The 23,585-nt window shown below is 59.0% G+C and overlaps 2 protein-coding genes and 1 long non-coding RNA gene across 8 annotated transcripts; 1 reads left to right on the top strand and 2 right to left on the bottom strand.

The window, feature by feature from the left end:
* Positions 1-86: 86 nt before the first annotated feature.
* Positions 87-7,939, top strand: RNF25 (ring finger protein 25). The gene is made up of 10 exons (XM_050917083.1): positions 87-142; positions 2,046-2,120; positions 2,717-2,819; positions 2,923-2,990; positions 3,886-3,955; positions 4,119-4,190; positions 4,388-4,528; positions 5,504-5,593; positions 6,545-6,679; positions 7,109-7,939. The coding sequence occupies exons 1-10, from the start codon at positions 99-101 to the stop codon at positions 7,865-7,867; spliced, it is 1,557 nt and encodes a 518-aa protein (XP_050773040.1). The 5' UTR covers positions 87-98; the 3' UTR covers positions 7,868-7,939.
* On the bottom strand, positions 1,402-9,974 carry LOC127030534 (uncharacterized). The gene is made up of 2 exons (XR_007768406.1): positions 9,710-9,974; positions 1,402-1,487 (listed from the first exon to the last, which is right to left on the bottom strand). It is a non-coding gene; the product is annotated as an uncharacterized LOC127030534 (long non-coding RNA).
* Positions 9,975-14,322: 4,348 nt separating this feature from the next.
* LOC127030482 (mitochondrial chaperone BCS1) lies at positions 14,323-23,537 on the bottom strand. Of its 6 annotated transcripts, none has more exons than XM_050917115.1 (8): positions 23,507-23,537; positions 19,909-20,292; positions 19,180-19,319; positions 18,859-19,053; positions 17,962-18,025; positions 16,872-17,041; positions 16,169-16,286; positions 14,323-15,073 (listed from the first exon to the last, which is right to left on the bottom strand). In XM_050917115.1, exons 2-8 carry the CDS (start codon positions 20,226-20,228, stop codon positions 14,821-14,823), a joined length of 1,260 nt encoding a protein of 419 aa, XP_050773072.1. In that variant the 5' UTR covers positions 20,229-20,292; positions 23,507-23,537; the 3' UTR covers positions 14,323-14,820. The 6 variants fall into 6 exon arrangements, with proteins under 6 accessions (XP_050773072.1, XP_050773071.1, XP_050773073.1 ...); XM_050917114.1 differs by having other exon boundaries at positions 19,909-20,295; positions 23,507-23,524; XM_050917116.1 differs by lacking the exon at positions 23,507-23,537 and adding an exon at positions 22,715-22,788.
* Between the last annotated feature and the right edge of the window lie 48 nt (positions 23,538-23,585).

Genomic DNA, 23,585 nt, shown 5'->3' with positions numbered 1-23,585 from the left:
GCGCCGCCCAGGACCCCGAGGACCCGCCGCGTCCGCTTCGCTTAGCAACCGCCCTCCGGGGCTGCCGCCCACTTCCGCTTCCGGGGCAGGCGGGGAAGATGGCGACGGCCAGCGACAGAGAGGAGGAGGGGGTGGCCGACTGGTAACCATGGCGATGGGCGCGGGCTGCGACGGGGGGGACCCGGCTGGAACCGGGTCTCCCCCCCCCCCCGCCGGGCCTCTCCCCGCTGCCAGGCAGCCCCGCCCTTCGCGGAGCTCCCGTCTCCTTCCGCGCCCCCCGCCTCCTCCCCCCCCGGCCGTGCCGCTTCCCGGCCCCCCCCCCGCCTCCTCCCCCCCCCCGGCCGTGCCGCTTCCCGGCCCCCCCCCCCGCCTCCTCCCCCCCCCCGGCCGTGCCGCTTCCCGGCCCCCCCCGGCCGTGCCGCTTCCCGGCCCCCCCCGGCCGTGCCGCTTCCCGGCCCCCCCCCGCCTCCTCCCCCCCTCGGCCGTGCCGTTTCCCGGCCCCCCCCCGCCTCCTCCCCCCCCGGCCGTGCCGTTTCCCGGCCCCCCCCGCCTCCTCCCCCCCCCGGCCGTGCCGCTTCCCGGCCCCCCCCGGCCGTGCCGCTTCCCGGCCCCCCCCGGCCGTGCCGCTTCCCGGCCCCCCCCCCCCCCGCCTCCTCTCCCCCCCCGGCCGTGCCGCTTCCCGGCCCCCCCCCGCCTCCTCCCCCCCCCGGCCGTGCCGCTTCCCGGCCCCCCCCCCGCCTCCTCCCCCCCCCGGCCGTGCCGCTTCCCGGCCCCCCCCCCGCCTCCTCCCCCCCCCGGCCGTGCCGCTTCCCGGCCCCCCCCCCGCCTCCTCCCCCCCCGGCCGGGCCGCTTCCCGGCCCCCCCCCCCGCCTCCTCCCCCCCCGGCCGTGCCGCTTCCCGGCCCCCCCCCCGCCTCCTCCCCCCCCCCGGCCGTGCCGTTTCCCGGCTCCCCCCCGCCTCCTCCCCCCCCCCCGGCCGTGCCGCTTCCCGGCCCGCCCCCCGCTTCCCAGCTTTGCAGACTGGGACCTGAGCTGGGCTGTTGCCTCCCGGGCTCCCTTCCCTCCTCAGACGCGGTCTCGGGAGAGGCGCGCAGGGTATAATCTCTGAATGACCCGGGACTTGTCTGAGCCGAGAGATGAGGGGCTGGCAGCGCGGTGCCCTGGATGCAGCTTCTGAGCCGCCCCTCCCAGACTCCTCCTTGGGGAGTGGATCAGCTGCGTTTTCTCGGCAGTCTCCCGTCTGAATACTGCCCTGTCCCCAGCCTCCTTCATCCCAGAGGTGACAGGGTCAGATCTGGAGGCGACGCAGCCGCAGGACAGGAATGAGAGAGCTATGTCTAAAGGGCTCCTGTCAACTGAAATTTGGCCCAAACTAAACGTAAAGCAAAAAGAATTTCTATAGTTCTTGAAAATTTCAAATACATCTTATTTTTAAACAAATAAACATGCTTGTGCTTCGTGTGCGACTCCGATGTTATAGCTTGGAGTCTGAAATGGAAACAGAGCAGAAACAAATGTTAAAGCCGAGAGTCCAGTAAAGAAAATTAAATAAAATAAGTTTTCAAAATTCTTTCACTTTTAATAATCAGAGAAAAAAATGTTTGTTAATTTATCTATCATGTGCGTGACTGTAGTTCTGTATTGAGGGAGAGACCTCACCCCCTGAAGAGTTTACCATCTCAATGGGGGACACTGACAAAGGTGGGAGCGAAGACAGGCCCAGACAAGGGAAATGACTTGCCAAAGGTCACACGACTGGTCAGTGGCAGAGCCAGGAATAGAATACAGGTCTTCTGGGTCCTAGCCTATTGTTCTTTCCACTAGAGCCTGCTGCTTTCCACATCACTTTTACCTGGACAGTATCTCTTTAAAACAAATTTCCACAGTATTGTTATTTCTATTTGTAAACGATTGGGAGTTTCTGAGATGCTTCTGCTGTATGAGGTCCTAGGCAGACCTGTGCATTGCTCAGGGAGGACGAGGAGGAGGGAGTCATGAATGAACAAGGGATAGCAGCTCTGTGTGATTTCCTTTCTCTGTTCTCAGGGCTTTGCCATCAGAAGTGGAGGTCTTGGAATCCATATACTTGGATGAGCTGCAGGTGTCTCAAGGAAATGGCAGGTATTTGTGCTGTTTCCGGGTGTCACTAATTCTGAGGGGTGAGATTTCACCACTTTGGTTTATCTCCAAAGTTGGATCTCAGAGTTGTGCTGCTGGGAGCAATCCTTGGACTGGCTTGTGTACACAGATGTTCTGGGTGTCCAGCTGTGGATTCTGCATTTGGGATTCAAAGCCCTGGTGAGCTGAGAATAAAGTTCCAAAGGTCGCCGTGTCCGGATTGAACATTCGCTCAGAGAGAGGGTTCTGCTGTCCTTAGCTACCTGAGCTCCAGCATGCTGAGCTCCCTGACTCATACCTGAGCTACTGCCAATCTCCGCCCTCGTTCCTAGCGGCTCCTTTCCTCAGAGCTGCTAGTGAACCTTGGCCCCCTTCCAATGAGCATTTCCCCTGCAGGGGCATGACAGGTACGCTCAGCCTGCTGGTCTCCTTTCTGCTGCACTTTCACCATAGCCCCTTTTCAGCCCCGTGGGGCTTTCCTGGAAGGTTTGTGCTGCTGTGACAATAGGCAGCGCGTGTCACCCTCACTGCACTGTCTGGCCTTCATTAATACTTATGTGATAGCTGGACACTTCACCTCGGCCTCCCTGCCCTCACAGGTCAGCGCCCTGGGAAATCTGCATTACCCTGCACCCTGCAACCGCAGAGGATCAGGACTCTCAGTACGTCTGCTTCACACTCGTGCTGTCTGTGCCCCCACAGGTAAGGTCCTGGTGCCTGACCCCCAGGAGTGCAGCCACACTTCACAGAGAGGGGCAGGGCAGGACTTTGGGCCCCATTCATCCCTGGATTTGTTTCTTTCTAGTATCCCAATGAAGTGCCAAAAATCTCAATCCGGAATCCGCGGGGGCTGTCGGATGAGCAGATCCAGAAGTGAGTGCTGGGGAAGGGGTTTCCCCCCTGCCCTCGAGACACAGGAGGAAAGAAGCTTCCTGCATTCCAGCTGGGGGTGGGAAACATGAATACCCCCGTTTCCCTCATACACAGAATTGCTCTGTCTGTTGTCCAGAACTGCATCGGCCTGGCTAGAAAATAAGCAAAGGCCATTGAACCGTCCCGCTTCAGTGCAGGACCAGCCGCTAGCTGCCTGGGGGTAGGAAGAAAATTCCCCCTGGACAGATTATTCCATCATTGTCCACTAGAGGAATCTCTTGCACCTTCTGACGCAACTAGCCCTGTCCTCATCCAGTCCAGCTCCCGTGTTCTTCCCTCCCCAGTCCCAGAGGGTCGGGCACAGATGTGGTGAGATCTGGATAGACTTTTGCTGCCAGAAGGAGGCTTAGATCCCACTTGCTCTAACCTTGGGTGTTTGGCCTGGTTTTAGTCTCTCTGCCTTGTCACCAGTGAGTGCAGCAGAGGTTGGGTCAGTGGCAGAGTTGGCTGGACTAGCTCGTCACAGGCAGGCTCTGTTGAGTAAAGAATCTTCCTGGGCGTCGGCCTTGACAAAGGGCACGTGTGTGCCAAAGAATCCAGGACAGTCGGTAGGAGCCAAAATCTGGTGCCTCAGACCTGTTCTAATGGGACTCTTCTTCCTCTGCGTCCCCCCCCCCATGGGGGATGGGTAGGTAGGAGGGGGAAGGATCTGAGCGCATTAACCACATTGGAGCACAGGGATTTCTGTCCCCAGCTTGGCACCACTACTGACCAGTCCAGTGGCTGCCGCAGCCATCTCACCCACTGTATAGCAGCTGCTGTTCCCGTCTTACTGCTGCAGCTCACGAGGGCGTAGCATGGCCCCTCCTTAATCACGGGTTTCTGTCTCTTCTAGGATTTCCCAGAGCCTAGGACAAGTTGCGGAGGCTGGGCTGGGGACAGCGGTGCTGTATGAACTGATTGAGGTAAGAGAGGAGGGGAGGCCTGGGGTGGGTTGGGCGTGGTGCTAGATACAGCCCGATAGCATCACACGCTTGCCTGGTCTCTGTGTGCGGGTTGGTTGGGTCAGAGCCTCGGCCCACCTGGTGCTTTGGGTGGGTAAAGTGTTCGTTCTCCTTCTTTCTACAGAAGGGGAAGGAAATTCTCACCGACAACAACATTCCTCATGGCCAGTGTGTGATCTGTCTCTACGGCTTCCAGGTAGGAACCCCTGTGATGAGTGTGTGGCCCTGCGGCCTGCTGGGGAGGGACTGGCAGCCCGTAGCTCAGGGCTTGTGGAGATGTATCTGAATCAGACCTAGCTGAGGGTGGAGCACTAGTGGAAGGCCCCCTCTCCAGGGGAGGGCACCGGGGGCACAGAGAGGGCTCCTTCCAAATGGCCCCATCTCGTTGGACAGGAGAGAGAAGCGTTCACAAAGACTCAGTGCTACCACTACTTCCACTCTCAGTGCCTGGCTCGCTACGCCCAGCACATGGAGGAGGAAATCCACGTGCAGCAGGAAGAGAGAGAGCAGCATCTGCTGCCTCCTTCCAAGCAGGTAAGAGGGCCTGGGCCCTTCCCGTGTCACATAGAGGAGGCCTTTCTCTCCCAGGCCTGTCACACAATCCCCACTGCTCTGGATGTGGCCATGCCTAAGAGCTCACTCCTCGGAGTTGCCGTTTGGGTTACTGACTCCAGATCGGTCTCGCCAATCTCCAGCCCGTGAAAATCACAAGTCAGGCCCCTAGAAATCATGGGATTGGCTAAAACTCATGAGTTTAAAAACAGAATAAACTTGGGGCTGGTTTGGTCTGTCTCCTGGGTTTGGAGCCTGTAGGGTGAAGCTTTTCCCTGAAGCCACAAGGGCTAGGAACTTTCACTGAAATCACGTAAGCTGAGATTCTCACTTGCACACACAGCTCCGGGGTTGGGCAATCTATTTAACCCTTCATTTGGGCTTAATAATGCGTCCAGCCAGCAATCTGGACTCAGCACCTGGCCAGTCCTTCCAAAGTATGGAATAAATAGCACCCGTGCCCAGAAAACAGGTCCAAGACCCCTCACACCCAATGTCCTGAGAACAGCCCCCGTTGTCAAGCCAGGGGCATCTCAGCCAATACACATTGCCTAGTAGTGTCTGCGGGGAGAGAAGTCCCTCGGGTAAGGGCAACCTGACTTCATGGGTTATAACCAGCTGCTTTAAAGTTATTAATCAGCTGTTAGACTACAACTCCCAGCATGCCCAGGAGGCATAAATTGGCCTAACTCCCAGCCAGCCAATCCAGAGGAGTCCCTCGGTGCGTTTGGAGTGGGAGTTACAATAATCAGCAAGGCTATTGCAGTGCTGCTGAAAAGGATGAGTCCTAAGCTAAGCCTGGGCAGCCAGGCATCCTCTGCCTTGCTAGAGCAGCGCCTGGGGAAGCCTGGGACCCAAAGAACCGGAGGGTTTGTTTCCTGGAGGGGCAGGGGTGGAGCAGGATGCGGGCGGGTTAGTGCGATAGGGCTGTGTGCCAGCTCGCTCTTCTCCCTGCAGGGAGTCGGAGTGCAGTGCCCCGTCTGCCGGGAAACACTAATCTACGACCTCTCCGCTCTGCGGGCAGCGCCACCCCCGCAGCATCCGGTGGTAAGAAGCCCCTAGCTGGGACCCCGCCCACGGATCTGGGAGGGAGGGAGCATTTGGGGGGTCCCTAAGGCACACAGCAGAGGCCTCCCCAGGGTTGCTGTCTGCTTCTGCTGGGTATTGACTAGAGCCTGGCAGATACTCACTGGTCACATTAACATTTGGGCTTAAATGCTTCCACCTCCTAGCAACAGGCCAGTCCTGGCGTAAACCTTCCCCTTTCCCGCTGGGTGCAGACCCCGTCTTCCTTGGGCTGGGAATGGAGATGGAGAGGCGTGCCCAGCCACACCCAAGGACATATCCTGTGGTTACTGTTTGCTTTTCTCACTCTGTGGGAGGGGAACAAGTCTGCTTGGGTCTGATGGGTATAGACACCCTGGAGAGGGATGGGTGCTGCTGTCCCTGGGGAAAGGACGAGGCTGGGGCCCTGCCCCAAAGAGCCTCCAGCCCAGCCAAGCTGCATGGGTAGTGGGATGGAATTAAACCAAGGAAACGTGGCTCGATCTCAGGCTCTTCCTGCACTCCCTAGAGCCCTCTCCCAAGGGACGGGGCAGAGGGCCTGTCGCTTCGGTCAGTTAAGATCCAACAGGCCAAAGCCCTAGAGCACAGACTGGAGGAAGTGATCCTGCCCCGGCTCTGGGGGATGGAACAGATGGGCTGCCCATGCTTTCCCGGCTCTGATTTCTAGGCTGCACTCAGAGAGAATTGCAGCTTCCCTTCAGTAAGTCTAGTTCGTGTTGGCTCATGTAGACTCTCCAGGCCCTTTGCAGGGACATGGTTCAGCTGGTCCAGTCTGCTGTGGCTACCCTGTGTCTGATTAACGCAGGGCGCCCGTGTGGGTGAATGCCCCAGGCAGCAGCGCTGCAGGCGTGGGGCTTGGGTGCTTTACCCGTCTGGGAGCAGCCGCTCTGCCAGGCTGGATAGTGACAGAGCACGGCACTAACTCTTCCCCAGGAGCCGTACAGGCCTGATGCAAAGGCACTACAGACCCGAGAGGAACTGCGCATAATCTACCAAAGGCAGCAAAAGAAGGGGGGCATCATTGACCCCGAGGCCGAGAGAAACCGCTACTTCATCAGCCTCCAGGCGGTACGCTGCTCCTGGGGCCGGGCGTTGTGGGGAGCTCTTCGGAGCCGCCCTGGTGTGGTGCAGCAGTGGCTCTGGCTGTGTGTGCAGGGCTCTGCTGTTCCTGCCTTCTGGAGCACCTGCTCGCTGTGGGGGCACTGCTGCCATGTGACGTTCCAACATGCCAGAGAGCGGGCGGGTTTCAGGTCCCAGACTGATGGGGGGGGCAGGGAGGTGTCTCCAGAAAGCCGCCCATGGCTGTCCTGGCACAGAGGGGCGATCGAGGGCTGCCTGGTGCTGGCAATGTAGCACCACGCAATAACGAGTGTGGGGCGGTGGCTGTAGGAGCTGGGCCTGGGCAGCAGCCCTGGGGCTTTTCCCTAAAGAAAAGAAAGAGGCAGTTGGTGTGGCAGGCCAGGCCCTTTCCTCACCATTGGCCCCTTTCTCTCTCAGCCTCCAGCGGCTGCGGATCCCGGCCACGGAGCCGCCCCTGCGCTGCTGACTCCTGAAACTGCCATGGCTGCCACCGAACAGCTCTGCCAACCACCAGCCCCGGGACATGCTGCGGAGCCTGCCAGCCCTCCCCAAGCTCTAGCTCTGGGGAGAGAACCTGGGCAGCCGGCCAAAGTGTCTGTCCCCCTGGAGCACCAGAGCAAGAGAGAGCGGCACCGAGGGGAGAGGCTGGGATTCCGAGGCCGGGGCAGGCAGCCGTACAGCGACCCACAAGCAGCAGCTGCAGAAACTTGCCGCCTTCTCCGTGGCCCTGGGGGACCCAGCGGTTTCGACTGGAGACCCGAATGGAGAGAAAACAGGAGCCAGAGACCCAGTGGGGGTTACAGCCAGGAGGTCTCTAAGCCGCTCGGCAGAGGCAGACTGGCTGCCTTTGCTGGTAGGAAAGAGTCGGGCCCTGCTGGCATCTTGCCCGTGAAAGGGGCATTGGACTCGGAGGAGCAGCCCACTGTGGGGAGATGGACGCCGGAGCAGGGAGCTGAGACCCTGAGCAGGGAGAAAGAAAACCTGGCCCTAAACCAGCATGACCCTAGGGGCCCCACCAGCTGGCAAGGCCATCACAGGCCCTGGGACTGTGGGAGATGGGAGAAGTCCCGGGGCAGGGAGCATGGTTCCTATCCCAGGGCGCCACGGGGGCGAGGGGCATTCAGGTCCAGTGCAAGGAGAGACCCCCACGGCCAAGTGAAGGAGGATGGCTCCTAGCAGGAGGGGGCAGGGGCTGGTGCGGGGGGGGCCTTTCCTGGGGAGACCAATAAAGAATCTATTAGAACATCAGCTATCCACCTCCGTATCCCAGGAGCAGGGCCAGCCCAGATCTCTCCATGGGTGTGGGGGGCGGGCACAGGACACATCTTCCTGGGTAAAATGCTTTCGGGAGAGGAACACGGTGAGGCTGTGATGATGAGCTGGGCACATCGTGGTGGGGGGAGCAGAAATCCAGGCTGGACTCACATCTTAGTAAACGATCGGCAGGTGCAGTTACTAATGGCTGTGTTGCAGGGTCTCTTGGCAGATTGACAGTCAATCACCTGGTTAGTCCGGGGTAGGCAAAATCCCTCTTGGCCTTGAAGGCAGGACCCAGGAGTAGCCAGATGCCACTCGACTGCAGCCATCTACATAAGGGCTGTGGGGCCTTCCCCAGGCTTCAGGCTCTGCGCCAAGGCCAGCCTAGACTGGCTCCTCTGAGCAGGGACAGCAGCCCTGCTGCTAGCCGTGCTGGGATCTGCCATGCCATTGGCGGCAGCAATGCTAGAACTGAAGTGAGGGTGGGACTGTCCCATGAAGCAGAACACCCCCAGGAAGCCAGGCCCTGCTCGGTGCCAGCGAGCAAGGCCAGAGTGTGGGGAGGATCCCAGGCTCTCCTGAGCGTGAACTTCACCTGCTGTTGCTACGGGGTCAGCTCCCCCAGGGTAGCACTGCTGAGAGCGTTGCTTTACTGACAGCCCTCATCCCCGACCACTCACCGAGCTCGACTGGGGCCAGCTCCAGTAGCTTCCAGCTGCCTGGGCCAAGGGGACTCTGGCTGGATTCCTCCAGGCCCTGCCATTGGTTCCATGTCCCTGTTGATCTTATTTAAATGGGCCTTTATCTCTTTAAACTAACCTGTCCCTTTTCTGCTCGCTCACTGCTCAGAACTGGTTCTCCTTCCCGCCTCGTAAACATCCCTGCATAAGCCACAGTGAACGCCTGGAGCAGCTGGCATGCCAGGCTTCACTTGGTTAATGGCTATTGTCTTCCCTCTGAGAACCCCCCATGCCCCCCACAGCTTTTCTTGGCACCCTGCAGTCCCCGGCTCCAGGACGAGCCATCCCCAATAGGGAGTTACTCCCCTGCCCTCCATACAGCCCAAGGCCAGCTCCCCATGGTATCCCAACAAACAACCCGTCTGTAAACATTCCTTCACACTTGTCCCGACCGTCCTGTTCCCTGGGATTAGCCCGAGCTAGGTCGCATGGGACTTGAGCTTATTGTGATCAGATTGGATTATTTCAGTCTATTTGCAACCATTCACTCATCTCTCCAGCCCTGGCAGTGAAGCCGAGTGTTATGTTCTCATCCCTCTCCTGGGACGGTCCTGCCCATTGTTAAAGAGAACTAACCTCCCCTTTGACGGAAGAGCAGGGCTGCTAGTGGGGAGGGAGCAGGTGGTAAGATCCTTGATCCCAGTTTTTTGCCCCGATTTTTGTCCCAGCTAACCTTCCTCTTGCTCACTCCTCCAGGCATAGCACCTGAGTGTCCCACAGCCTGTTTGCAAATGAACGGAGAGATTCTCTGCTGCAGCGCTGACCTATTTCACAGTCGGCACTGACACTCAATGCCCTTGATGCAGTTTTTGTTAAAAGACCCCACACCTGGGTTTGCACAGACCTGGTTTTAGCTCAGACGCTCGCCCCTTGAAGCTGGACGACATGTGAGCCACCAGAGAAGGGAATTTCCACCGCAATAGGAACAGGCCCAAATTCTGCTCTGCCAGCCTCGTCCCCTGCTGCACAGCAGAGCGCAGAATTTAACCCCCTGCTACTCCATTTGTTCCCCCCAAAGTACCTGGAGCTTGAAGCTGATTCTCTTCTCGGAAACCAGGTGTTTGAAGTTTTGCTGTTCAAACCCTGCAGTCCCCTTGGGAATATTCTTTAGAGCCATCCTGGGACTCCCATGAGCTAGGAGGGCAGGAAATTTGTCTGTCTCATTTACACCAAGCTCAAATGTTCCTAGAAAAGGTGACTCTTAATATGTTCATCAGAATCCCAGAACCACGAGCCGTCCTTGAGGGGGAGTGCGGCAGGGGGGTGGGGGGACGGAGCAAAGGGAGGGTGAGTGGGGGAGCTTTTAGATTGAAAAAATCTACGTTTAAATGTTGGCTGTGAATTTGGCAGGAGCCAGGGCAGCTGGAGCTGCTGCTGAACTGTCTGGCAGGGTAAATGGTAAATTCTCCAGTTGCAGCTGGAGGGTTGCACCTCTTGATGCCTGTGCTGTGAGGAGGGACAGCTCAGCTCAGCTCTCCCTCTGCAGTGCTACTGCCAAGCCCTCCCGGGAGCCAGGCAGCTACTGCGCTGACATCGAATACAGAGCAGCAGCGATGTCTGCACTGAACAGACCCCCACGACTACCAGGGTCTGTTGGTTCTAGAAATGCCACATCCACCTCTCTTCCTGATTTGTTGGGCTGCAGGTAGAGTCCTACCATGGTGTCACTCCTAATTTTGTCCCTTCTATCTTTACCCAGAGACTTTCAACTGGGCTGCTTCTCAGCGCCTGGACCTCAGACTGAGTGTATTTCCGCTCCCTCTTTCCCTGCCTGTCCTTCCCAAACAAGCTGTACCCCTCAAGGACAATATTCCAGTCGTGAGACTCATCCCACCGCTCCATTCCCAGCTCTGATGCCAACTAAGTCAGAATTTAGCTCACCTACTAATCCTTCCAGTTCTCTGTTTACCCCCAGCCTCCTGGCACATGTAGAGACATCTAAGCTGTTCAGCAGATGTTCCCCTCGGATTTCCCTCTTCTTGTTCCTATGACCCTATTGTCGTTTTCCGACATCCAGCCCTCTGTTAGGGTCGCATTTTATGCTTCTCTGTGGGCTTTCGTCACGTGTCCCCTTTGAACACAGTGAACAAAGTGTCTGCCTGGCCCACCCAGCTGGGCTGTGGGATCAATGGACTAGGTGTTTCTATGGGCAGTTAAATGCTTTACGCTCATTGATAAGACTCAGACAATTCAAAACCTAATTCCTGACTCCCCCCTTTGGGGAAATCCTAGTCTTCGGTACTGCTGCCCGGCCCAGCAGGCATCACAGGGCACAGCCTGCTGAGAGCAAACAGCTTCCCCTTCCCAGAATGCTTTGCCTCTGAGCCAAACCTGCGGTGGAGTCACCATCCCAGCCTGTCTCCAGCTGGCTGCGAGTCACCCTGGGCAGGAGCGCTGGCTGAGGCTCCCTCTACACGGCTCCTGCCTCCCAAGGGGCTCTGGCTTTCCCTGCTCAGCAGTGGAGAGGGGCTTGCCCCGGACATTAAACAGCTGCCTGTGTTGGGCGTAGACAAAAACCCAGCATGTTAGAGCAGCAATCACAATACAAACCAGCCGTGCTGCTGGAAAAGCCACAATGACTTCAGGGCAGTACTTTGTCATCAACAGGGCCCAGCCAGCCGCGGATTTATCAGAGCTGCGCACTCCCGAGCCTCTCGGACGGATCTGAAACAAGGATGTTGCCTCCACAAGATCCCAGGAGCTGGAGGCCTTTCATCTGGGATGCCAGTGGCGACTGCCGGGCACAGGGTGGTTTGAGTGGATCGGTCATAGGGACGTATCGTTGAGTCTGGCCTCGAGAGGGCTGAAGCCACCACTGGCACTTTTTAGTCACGTTGGAGATCAAGTCCCCGCACTTCGAGCCCTGAAAGTCGGACGTGGGGTTAGGAGGGGACATTACCTGGCCACAGATTGGCGGTGGTCACACGGTCATCTGTGATTCACTTGGCTGCACCAGACTCACAACAACCCCACGGAGCTTCGCAACACCTGGGGTAAAGCCATGGACGATCAGCGCTATGGCCCCTCACTGTCTGAGCACGCTGTGGTTGGGCTGGGACACCACTCAGCCTTTCTGAGCACTGCCCATTGCAGGCCCGACGATGGCAACACCCATCCTTGTTCCAGTGGCCAAAGCAGCCTGTCTTGGGCTTCTCTGGCTACCAGCACTGCCTTTAATGCCCAGAGAGGCTAAGTGGCATCTTCCCAGTCACACTGAGTCTGTCAGAACAGGGAATTGGACCCGCTCTCCTGACTGCCGGGCTGGCACGCTGAGCAATGGCCACTCTTCCTCTCCTGCACCGAGTGAAACCTCTGAGGCTCCTCCTCTTGACTTGTGACACCCGGGAGTTCTCCCCAAATGCATCACATTGGGGGGTGCCAGCTGACACCCCCGAAGAACAGCTGGCCTTCCTGCCTCTGGAAGCAGGGTCAGTGGACTTTGGGAAGACACCATGGTGTCTTCGCTCCCGCAGGAGAAACACGTGGGCTGGGCTTACGGCTCACAGAATACACCTCAAAGGGTTACTGGGCTATTAAAAGGAAGTGGAGACCCCTGTAGTTGGTCATCACCTGGGGGATTCCAGGGCCCAGAGCTCTTGAAATCACACAATGTTGGGTCCTTCAGCCAAGGGGGTTGAGGTCTCAGGGGCCTGAGAAATCTGCTCGGGCAAAGATTGTGACTTGCTGAAGTTTGTCGTAGAAGGGAATTTTTACTTTTCTTTCCTTGTCCTCCTGCCTGTCTTCACTGGGTATCATGCAACTCTGGGACTCTTCGTTTAACACACTGCAAACCAAGTCAGTGCTGTGATTGAAATAAGCATATGGGGCAAACCCGTTAAATTAACGAGCTGCAGAGAATTGACCCTTTAAAGGAGCAACGAATGTAACTTCTGTGAGGGTTCAGGGACAGGGCTGGAAGCTGCAGGCAGATGGGCTGGGGGAAATTCGGGACCGGGAGGGCATCAGGGTCACTCTGCAAGAAGGAACCAGGTGGTGGAAGCCAGGGTGTGAGCCACATGCTTGGCGGCAGGGCTGACACACAGCAGTGAGGGTACCAGAGGGGCAGGGCAGGGGGTGACACAGCCCGTCACTGGTCTGGGTTGAACCCCAAAATGTTTGTCTGTCCCTCACACACCCCGTCTTCCTGTGCACTGTGCTCAGAGGAGTGTCGCAGTCCAAGAGGAACAGTTGCACCAAAGCAGAGCTCAGACGATTGAACCAGTCACAGCTGAGACACCCGACCCCCTCTGAGCAGGGCTTAGGTGAGACCCCCAGGTGAGGGCCCCCGTGGACAGGGTCAATGGAAGGGCCCAAGAAGTGGGGGGACACTAGCAATGTTATCATGGGTCTCCCTGGCTCCCCACGGGCCTGGCCTGCCCCTCACCACACCTGAAGATGGTGTCCCAGCTGCCCAGGGAGCGGTTCCAGGATGAGGCCGACAGTGCGACGTCTCATAGGGATCTCCCACTCCAGGCACCCAACGAGCTTCGCGGCAGTGAAAACTGAAGTGACCTCGGTATTTACGGCAGCAGCTGCCACTCCGAGGGGAGAGGGGGCACCGGACAAGGGTTCAGCAGGTACTGAACCCCGCCCCCCCATGCACACAGCTCAGCTACACAGAGAGACAGAGATCAAACCCCAAGGGTACACGGAGCACACGTCCACTGAGGATTCCAGGTGCATTTCAATGGGCTTCTGCTCAGGCCTTACGTGACCCTAAATGTTCTGCCCGTCAGGCTCTCGCCAGCTGGCAGCAGGTCTCTGGAGAGGGCAACGCCGGGGTCCCTGGAGCCAGGAAGACTGTAGTTCTAATCCCGGCTCGGACGCTAACCGACCACTTTCCCTTATAGCCTCGCAAGCCGATTCGACCCAGACGAGAGCCGACTACAGGCACTGGGTGTAGGCTGGGTCAGAAAACAACCTGCACTTCTCAGGTTTGCCTCTGATCAGGCACAGCTGCAGCCTGCCCCGCTCCCGCCTGCACCTCCCATTGCTGGGTGCTGAGGAGTCGCAGTGTCTCTCGCTTCGCCACACGCTCAGTGTGACAAGGCAGTGGCCACAGCAACGGGCAGATGCGCCAGAGACGGATCCTGGGCATGGGCAGTGGGAAAGTCCCCAGCACAGGTGGTCCCGACTCCATTTTGGGCTGGGTCTGAAAACGACTCAACCCACTCAGGGTCAGGAGGGCTCAGGCTAGGCTTGAAAATGAGGCTTGAGCAGCCCTCCACTTAGCTTCCCCGTGCCTCAGTTTCCTCCTCCATAAAATGGAGAGAATACCACCGCAGCGACAGCTCATGTGAGTCAGAACAAGCCTATCGGAGAGCCTGATCCGCTGATGGGGATGGAAAGATTCCCGTGAACTTGGGTGCTGGACCATGCCCTCCTTGTGAGCGCATGCAGTGAAAACCAAAGGGCACTCACTTCCTAGGCACAACGGACGTGCTTAGCCTGTGAGCCTTGGGGCAGGGACTATCTGGGACAGGAACTGTCGTCTTGTTCTGGGTTTGTAGTGCGACCGGCTCCTGGGCCAGGGCTGGGGCCCCCGGAAGCTCCCCCAGCACAGAGCACTCGGTAACAATACCTGCACATGGAACTTCGCAAAGCACCTGGAAGACAGAAGGCCCCACACAGTGCTTGGTAGCCCCGTCACCCTACTTCACACCGGGCTGTATTTACACAGAACATTCAAAAGCAGCTGGCAGATATTATGCTCCAGAGCCGAGCCAGGCATCACCTCGAGCTTCCGTCTCTATTACCTCTTCACTCAGGCTTTCACTTACCCCCACAGGGGCACAGTGGGTTGAGAGCCATGTGGGGGTGGGTTATGGCCATGTGATTAGCAGGCTCAGAATGTCCTGGCATTTCAAGCACAGCTGGGTCCTGCGCACTAGCAGCTGCGTCTGGGGAGGAGCGATCACGCTGGACAGTGCACTGCTACCGTGGGATTCAGGGTGTCCTAGTTCTTTTTGTATTTTAATAGAAACCCAAGGCCTTGTTGAGGTAGTGAAACAAAGAGCGAGCGGCTCCATGGGACTGTCACAGAGCAGCATCCTCACGGTTATCAAGTCCTCCATGAGTCACTCCCAGCAGTGGCACTGCAAGCCCCTCCCCTGTGAGGGCACCCGCCCTCGGTCACAGTGAAATCGACTGCACGTTTTCAATGGCCCCGGCTGGGTCTGCTTTATACAGCATGAAGTGGCCCTGCACCTGGGCGGCGCTGATCTGCTCCGAGACGCGCAGGGCCTGCTCTGCAAACTTTTCCCCAGCAGCCGCTGGCTGGTCTGGGTAGAAGCGCTGGAACATGCGGGAAATCTGCCAGTGGGAGCAGGGTCCCACGAACTGCTTCAGATCCACCCGGCCAGGGCGTACCAGGGCTGGGTCCAACCTGAGGAGGCAGAGAGACAGGCAGAGGTGCGCTCAGCCAGCAGTCAGAGGAGTCCAATCACCGCTCTCTGACCCGCCCTTCGCTGGCATCCCGAGGGAGGGGCGGGGGAGACAGGTGGGCCCTCTTAGCCTCAATCCCTTCCACAAGAGCAACGGGCATGCGCCGCAAACCACGGACATGTCCTTCCTCCAACGTGACCATCCCCCTTAACTAGCACAGGCTGGGAGGGAGTCCAGCCCGGATCTCACACCCCGTGTACTGTTGTGACATAGAAGGCGCAGGCAAGATGCGGCAGGGGGCTTCTAGCTTGGCAGGGTCTCTGGAAAGCAACTGAGAGAAAGCTGGGGAAGAACCAGACAAAAGAGATCCGCAAACCCTCAGGGTCCCGAAAAGATCAGGCTTCTCCTGGGGCACCCAATCTCCTGGGCAAGTGGTCCACTCGGACACGCCCACCCACACACCTGTGACAGGCTTTCTGCTGTGAACCGAGCTGCACCAGACGGAGCTCTGCAGTGGAAACACCAAGGAAGGGGAAGAAGGGTCTCCGGGGGGCATCGCCAAAGGGGACGGGAGGAGACGGAGCGAAGGGAGATGCAGGCGGAAGACTGTGGAATGGCAGCATTAGGAAAAGGGGTATGTGGGGAGGGGAGCCCAGTTGTTTGGCTAATCAAACTAGATAAGAGCAACCCCTGAAACGCACACTTCAGGGAATAGTCCTGCCCTGAGCAGTGAGGAACCAAGGTGGGAGCCAGTTGGTCCAATCTCATCTCTAGTGTCACTGTTACCTAGCGCCCAAGCAAGGGGGGTTCTCTAGTGTCACTGTTCCCTAGCGCCCAGGCAAGCGGGGTTCTCTGGTGTCACTGTTCCCTAGCGCCCAGGCAAGGGGGGTTCTCTGGTGTCACTGTTCCCTAGCGCCCAAGCAAGGGGGGTTCTCTGGTGTCACTGTTCCCTAGCGCCCAGGCAAGGGGGGTTCTCTGGTGTCACTGTTCCCTAGCGCCCAGGCAAGGGGGGTTCTCTGGTGTCACTGTTCCCTAGCGCCCAAGCAAGGGGGGCTTTCTGCCCTGGGGCCCCTCCCCCACAGGAGAGGGCTCTGACCGGTCAACGTGGTTGGTGGTCATGAAGACGATCCTGGCCTCCGTGGAGGCGACGCCATCCAGCGCGTTGAGGAGGCCGCTGAAGGTCAGCCGTCCCATGCCCTGGTAGGCAGTTGGGTCTGGAGGAAAAGGCAGCAGATGTCTCAGATCCAGGGCAGGTCTGGGGCATCCAAACTCTGCCCAACAGACAGCAGCATTGGCAGGGAGCCGCCTCATTTGCTAACAATCAACACCATGGACCAAGACGGCTGGTCCCCGGCCAAGGAACCTGGCCACCCTCCCTCTTGCGCTCCCGCAACGCCACCTCACTATAAACCCAGCTACTGGCATGTCTCCAGGGATCCTCTCTGCCTGCAGTGCAGCTAGCAGCAGACTGCCCCCCCACGCCACGCAGAGGGCAGGGGAGCCAGCGGGGGGACCCCAAGGGGCTGAAGAGGAATATACAGCCAGGCAGGATGTGCTGCCTCCTCCTTGGGAATCGGGGACTCCCCCGGCCTAGCAGGTGAAACAAAAGCCACCTCAGAACAGCTCCTCCAGCCCCCATTGTTCTGCTCACTGCCGAGCCGGGCTGGGACCTGGGGTGCGGGGGGGAGAGGAGAGGCATCTCCACCTGGCACCCAGGTGCTGAAGACAAGGGCGAGGCCTGCACCGGTTTCCCCAGGGGTGGGAGCAGGCCCCCAGGAGGGGGAAGGGCTGGGACTAACTCTCCGCAGCGAGGTCCCGGCTGACGAAGGCCGCGTCCACGTCCTCCAGGAGGATGATGCTCTGCTGCGGCGCCACGCTGAGGAGATGGTTGAGGCGATCATCGGAGAGGCTGCGGTCGCTCAGGCTCAGCAGGCAGATGCCGTACTCCAGCTCCCCGGCCAGGGCCGTGCTGGGAGGGACACAGGGCAGGAGTAAAGCACCAAGCCGCAAGGGAACCCCTGGGGGAAAATGCTCCTTCCCCAGTCACGTAGGGCAGGGGGCACCTATATCAGATCCCGCCAGAGGGCAAGGATGGGCCAGGGGGCTGGCCTGGGATTCGAGACCCAGGTTCCATTCCCAGCTGGGACACGGATCTCCCGTGTGACCTCCGGCAAGTCACCGTCTCTCTACACCCCTGCCTCCCGGGGTGGAGGGGGAGGATAAATGCAGTAAGGACTGCGTGGTACTCAGTGATGGGGCCCCTGAGTCCCCCCGGCAGAAACACCTGGTGCCGGACTCTCCCCCGCCTGGCCCTTCATGCCATCACTCAACCGCAGGCAAAGCAAGCACGGGGGGGCAAGTGCTGGCACTCGGCTCTGGGAGTCGGTTGCCCGTCCTGCACAGGCGTAAAGGACGACACAAGGTGCCAGGCGGGTGCCTCCAGACAGATGCGTCAGGCAGAAGGTGGGATCCTGAATGACAAGTTGGTCAAGGGGGCCCGATTTAGTGTTACCTCCAAAGCACCGCTCATCTTACAGGAGTGGCCTCTTTGACCCGTGTATTAGCGCGTTGGGGGGGGCGGGGCTGGGATGGTTTTGGTGTGTGGAAATAAAGCAATTAGTATTACAGGGGGCGGGTGAGAACCAAGGGGAGCCCCCACCAATTCCTGCTTCGGGCCACCAGCAGGCTAGCAGCACCTCCGGCCATGGTCCTTTGGCTTCCTTCTCTGCAGCACGTTTCTGCCCTGCTGACCGAACCCTCCTCCTAAGCGAAGGGCCAATTTCCTTAGTCCTACAGAAGCACATGCTGGCCTCCCTCCATGGGGCCGAAGGGGACCCAGAACTCCAGGAGATGGGGGAAAGCTGGCGCTGCCCAGCGCACAATACTCACATGAAGCTGCTTTTCCCGCAGCCCGGGGGCCCATAAAGCAAATATCCCCTCCTGTACGGGATTCCTAGGAAGAGAGGGACCCATCAGAAGCCGGCAACACGCCCCACACCCAGCCTGCCACAGAGCCCTAAAGGACAGAACCGAACTAACAATCACCCCACACCCCCCGAGTCCCAGAAAGCTGCACCGGGCCCCCGGAGCTGGGCTCTTGCTGGCGTCACTCTAACATGTCGTCCGTGGCCAGCCTGCTTTCCTACTGCAGCGCTGCCATCGGCTCTGGTTCGGCTGGGACTGGAGCTGACCCAAGCTACAGGGCTGAGGGGTAACCTGCTTGCTTCCTGCAGTGCCAGGGAGAGGCAGACCCCAGGCACAGAACACAGCCTTCCATGCAGCAAGAGGCCCTCAGGGCTCTGAAGTCCCACCGCAGGGCTGCCTAGAGCACAGGGCCTGGATCACCCAGGCAACGCTCCAGTTTCCACCCACGGCGGTGAATCGGGCCCGCTGAACACAGGAAAGAGGCGCCGCCGACCTGGTGCAGAAACTCCCCTTTCCGGTTGTGGACGCTGCAGCAGGACGCCGGTACCCCACAGACGCTGCAAGGATTGTACATGATGCCTTTTTCATGCACAGAAACCCCGGGTTCAGGGGTCGAATATTGGAGGGGGAGGGGGAGGGAGTAAGAACTAAGGCGTATCTGCGGGGGGTCGGCTGGCCTGCACTAGCTAAGGGGCTGCAGATCTGGATCCAGGTGCATGGTAGAGGTGTGGCAGGCTGGTGAGGAGGCGGGGGTCGCCGCACAGCACCTGCCCACATCATCCTGGCTGGAGGTAGTGTTATATGCCTCTCCCTTTGCCCCCAGAGGAAGGGCAGAGCCATCAGCCCAGGAGGGAGCCTTGCCTCTCTCACTGTACCACGTGGGGTTATCGATGAACTCCTTTACATCCTGCACGATCTTCTCCGAGATCCCCTTCTCCAGCACCACGGAGGCGAGCGGCCGACGGCGACGCGGGAACCCAAACGGCCGCCATTCGGCACCCATGGCCGTGTACATGACTGTCTTCCCCTCCTGCTGCCTCAGAGCCAGTTCCCTGGCTAGAGAGAGAGAGAGAGGGGCTGGCAGTGAAAGGGAATCTCCCAGAAGGCACCAGACAATGGCCTGGCTTTTATATCTGCCAGGTTTCAAATCTGCCGTGGCAGGGCCCTGCCGAACAGCCGTACCTTCCTGGAGGATGTTGAAGAAGATCTCCCTCTTGGTGCCCAGGGCTGTGAACGTCACTGATTCCCAGGGGGTCCCTGTGTGCAGGTCGATCATTTGCTTCTCTCGGTTCCGCTCAATGCGGATCCACTTCCTCCGATACCTGGAAGCGGGAGGAGAGACAGGCTGAGCGGGGGGATGACACGAGACAAGGCTTAGGAGCGACTTCACTTAAGCACTACAGTGGCACAGCTGCACCGACACAGCGTTTTAAGTGTCCACCTACGCTAACTCTTTTGAAAAGCACTTTTACAATCCCACCCTGCAGCGTGAGTTGCACGGGTCGGTTCTGCACCCCGTACAGAAACAGATCCGTTTCCGTTTTGGATGTGCGGCATTTGAACTTCTCTGAGCAGCCTTTTCATTTCGCAAGGGTGCGGAGGGGTATCCAAGGGGCATTCTCAACACCAATCTCCAGGCCGAATGAAGCCAGTGACAGAGGTACTAGAGACGAGCTCAGCATGCTATTTTATGGCAGCCGCATCGCCTCGTACTCATCACCTTTCCAGACTAAGCAGGCCTGTGCGCTGATCCAAAGTCCACTGAAATCAATGGGACCCTTTCACTGACTTCCACGGGCTTCGGATCAGGCCCCTAGGCTCTTCAAGAATTTCTCTTCACATGGAGCCCTCGGTTCCAAGAGCCAGCTGGTCAGTTCCCGGCCCATTCCTCCCCCACTCTGCCCCCCTTACCAGATGAAGTGGTTCCCAGGGCTGGGGATAAAGTCGAATTTCGTGCTTATGCGCCCGCTCTCGTGTTGCAGGTACGAGGTCTCCACACTCAGGTGCTGAGTGTGTTTGGCATAGTGCGAGATCCAACTCAGCAGCCACTGGTAGCTCTTGTCCTTGCTGGGCACCTCCAAGGTGATCATGTAGTGTCGGCGAAAAGCAACCACCCCAAACTGGGCCCCCTTCCGAGCCAAAGCCAGAGCCGTGCCCACCCCTACCAGGCCAAAGCCAGCCCCGAAGTAGGGATTGTCCTTCAGCGCTAAGACAAAGTCGGAAAAGGGCATGGTGGGGCCGGAGGAGTCACGCGGCTGCTTTCAATGGCATCGGCTCAGCCAGCCAGAAACAAACCTGCTGATAAAACAAAAAGCGAAAGCCTGAGCCATGGGGGGCCCATGCAAAAGCTCAGCACAAGGGGGCAACCCAGATGAAGGGCCGAGGTGGCAATCATACGACCCACAGGCTGGATCTGGCCCAGATTACGTCTTTACGAGGCCCCGTCCACGTGGCACGGTCCAATTCGTCACCATCTGAGCTTTCTTTATAATGCAAAGCTAGTTCGTAGCCCTTACAGATGCAGAGAAAACCTTCCAACCCCGAATCACAGGTACAGCAACACCTGCCTGGAACAAGACACCCTCGACATGGGGGAGATGTTACAGTCCCAAATGTACACCTCAGCCCACCGAGCACCATTAGAGCAGAATTCATCCCTCTTCCCCTGGTGACTCTTACACCCTGACCGAGAGGATCTCAGCTTGCTTTGGGCACAACTCTCAAACTGAAGCAGCACTGGTGCCCATATGGGAGCCCAAGCACCCCTGTCATCAGGCCGGCTGCCTCCTGAGCGCCCCCTCGGGGCCTGAGGTCATGCTGGAGCAACCCTGCCTCAGTTTCCCCACTTGTTAAGGCTTTCTCCATTACATTACCAAAGCAAACTTTCTGCAAGTTCAGCAACATCCCTCCCAGGGCTGGATTTCTTAATGTAACAAAACAGTTACAATGAGTTCTCGGCCCCCAATCAATTCCACGTTCCTAGCCCTTGTGGGGGCCTCCCCACTCTGAGCCTTTTCTCTGAAAATTCACAGTTCCCTGCTGGACCCTACTCACCTTCAGCACTCTCCAGTCCCTCTTTCCCAGAGCATTTCCCTCCCCAGCTTCCTGCCACCCTTTACAGGGGAATCAGCTGCTCCCTGCCCAGGTACTCCTGCTCAGTAACTACTGCTGCGCCCTTACAGAGGACCACCCCCCTTGATATGCAGACCCACAGCAGATTGCAGCCTTCACTGTGGCACAGCAGCCAGCAGGGAATGCAGCATCTTGACTTCTGGCCATAGTCCTCAACAGGTCAGGGGCCCTGTAACTTTTTGTGCAGCAGAAAGAGAAGCAGCCCCTAGAGCGCTACAATCATCTGGGAGGATGCCGCCAGGTCAAGGCTCTCAGAAGCGGGGACAAGGAGTTCTTGGGGAAGGGTGGAGAGTGGTGAAACACCACGATAGGTCACCAGGAGGAGTCTGGGGGTACAAGAGTGTAAAACCAATCTCAGCTGTCTCAGATGAAAAGTCAAAACTGAGGCTTTATCATTAAAAGCCTCCGGGCTGTAAGCTGTGGGAAAAGCCTGTTGCAATTACTGAGGATTTATTGCTGCAGCTAGTCACCATGCATCTCCAGCTGCATCCCGAAGGCATGTCCCGGGCAGCTAGGGGCCTGGAGGCAAGGGAGACAGAAGCAGCCTCCCCCGTCTGTGATGGCAGTGGAAGGTCCAAAGCCACAGAGCCATCCTCTATCGAGCTGTGGAAATGGCTCCCTTGAAAGGCAGCGTGGGGTAGTGGACAGAGGACTGGAGGTGGTTCTAGTCTTGGCTTGATTTTGGGCAAGTCCCTTCCCTTCCATCCCCCCATCTGTAAAACACGGCTGATGATACTGGCCTTCTCTGCAAGGCGCTGTGAGATCCACCAATGCAACGGCTCTCTAAAAGCTAGAGATTGTTATTAACAGAGGCATCGACGAGGATGCAGAATTTGGGGGGCAGTTGGGTTTAACCCTAAAGTCCTGTTCCAACCGCTACGTCCCTGATGTTCTCTTGCCTTGTTATTGATGGATTGTAGAAAAAGTGCCATATAAACAAGTTGATTGTATCGCAGGAACCTGCCCTCTCCTTGGGCTGCACCTTCCCACCAATGATGATATCCAGCACTTTTCATATTGATGCTCTTTACATGCCTCAGTGACTTAAGCCTCACACAGCCCTGGGAGGGGAGGCAGCACGATCACCCCCTTTGCAGAGCTGGAGAAGCTGCAGCTCAGAGGTGAGCAGGAGGCTGTGGCAGAGTCACGAACAGAATCCAGGAGTTGCGGGTCTCCACCTGCTCAACAGGCTGACTCCCTGCATGGCCAGGGAGAGAACCCAGGAGTCCTGACCCCAGCCTGTAAGCAGCAAACACACTGCCGCTGCTCCCAGCAGGTAGGGAGATGGTTGGCTTGGTGTGCCACCTGCAACAGGCTACGTTACAAGGGCCATGCTGAGGGAGCCTGACCCTGCTGGAGAGGTGCCCCGATCCCGTCACACCTCCTCCTTTCATGGGGTCTGCCCCTCCCGTAAAGGAGCCAGAACCCCCCACCTGAGTTCCCCTTTCATGGAGTCTGACCCCCTTCTGCCCCCTCCCCACTGTAATAGGATCTGATTCCCCTGACCCCCCCCCCCCGGCACTGTAAGGCAGCCTGAACCCCCTAGACCAGTTCTCCCAACCCATGGGGTCTGATCCCCACTTACCCTATGAGGGCTGTGACCTCATGGGGCCGGCCCCCAGCAGCCCCCTCTTCCTTCCCTTCCCCCCCCAGGAGCTCCCCTCACCTAGCAGCCCCTATTCCCTCCCCCCCATGGGGCCAGCTCCCAGCAGCCCCCTCCCTTCCCTTCCGCCCCATGGGGCCGGCCCCCAGCAGCTCCCCTCCCTTCCCTTCCCCCCAGCAGCCCCCCTCTCCCCCAGCAGCCCCCCTCCCTTCCCTTCCCCCCAACAGCCCCCCTCTCCCCCAGCAGCCCCCTCTTCCTTCCCTTCCCCCCCCAGGAGCTCCCCTCACCTAGCAGCCCCTATTCCCTCCCCCCATGGGGCCAGCCCCCAGCAGCCCCCTCCCTTCCCTTCCCCCCAGCAGCCCCTATTCCCTCCCCCCCATGGGGCCAGCCCCCAGCAGCCCCCTCCCTTCCCTTCCCCCCAGCAGCCCCTATTCCCTCCCCCCCATGGGGCCGGCCCCCAGCAGCCCCCTCTTCCTTCCCTTCCCCCCCCAGGAGCTCCCCTCACCTAGCAGCCCCTATTCCCTCCCCCCCATGGGGCCAGCTCCCAGCAGCCCCCTCCCTTCCCTTCCGCCCCATGGGGCCGGCCCCCAGCAGCTCCCCTCCCTTCCCTTCCCCCCAACAGCCCCCCTCTCCCCCAGCAGCCCCCCTCCCCTCCCCTCCCTTCCCTTCCCCCCAGCAGCCCCTATTCCCTCCCCCCCAGGGGGCCGGCCCCCACCCCGGACGCGGCAGGAGCCCCCGCCGTGACCAGGTCTCGTCCCCTCCCCCCGCCCTTACCGCCAGGCAGCGCCGCTCTGTCCCTCGAGCCGCCCTGACTCTATGGTTCCGGTCCGCCGCGGGACCCCGCTCTCCATCC

This window comes from Gopherus flavomarginatus, chromosome 10 (assembly GCF_025201925.1).
Source record: "Gopherus flavomarginatus isolate rGopFla2 chromosome 10, rGopFla2.mat.asm, whole genome shotgun sequence".
Classification (NCBI taxonomy): Eukaryota; Metazoa; Chordata; order Testudines; family Testudinidae; genus Gopherus; species Gopherus flavomarginatus.
This window is presented reverse-complemented; position numbering and strand designations above follow the sequence as displayed.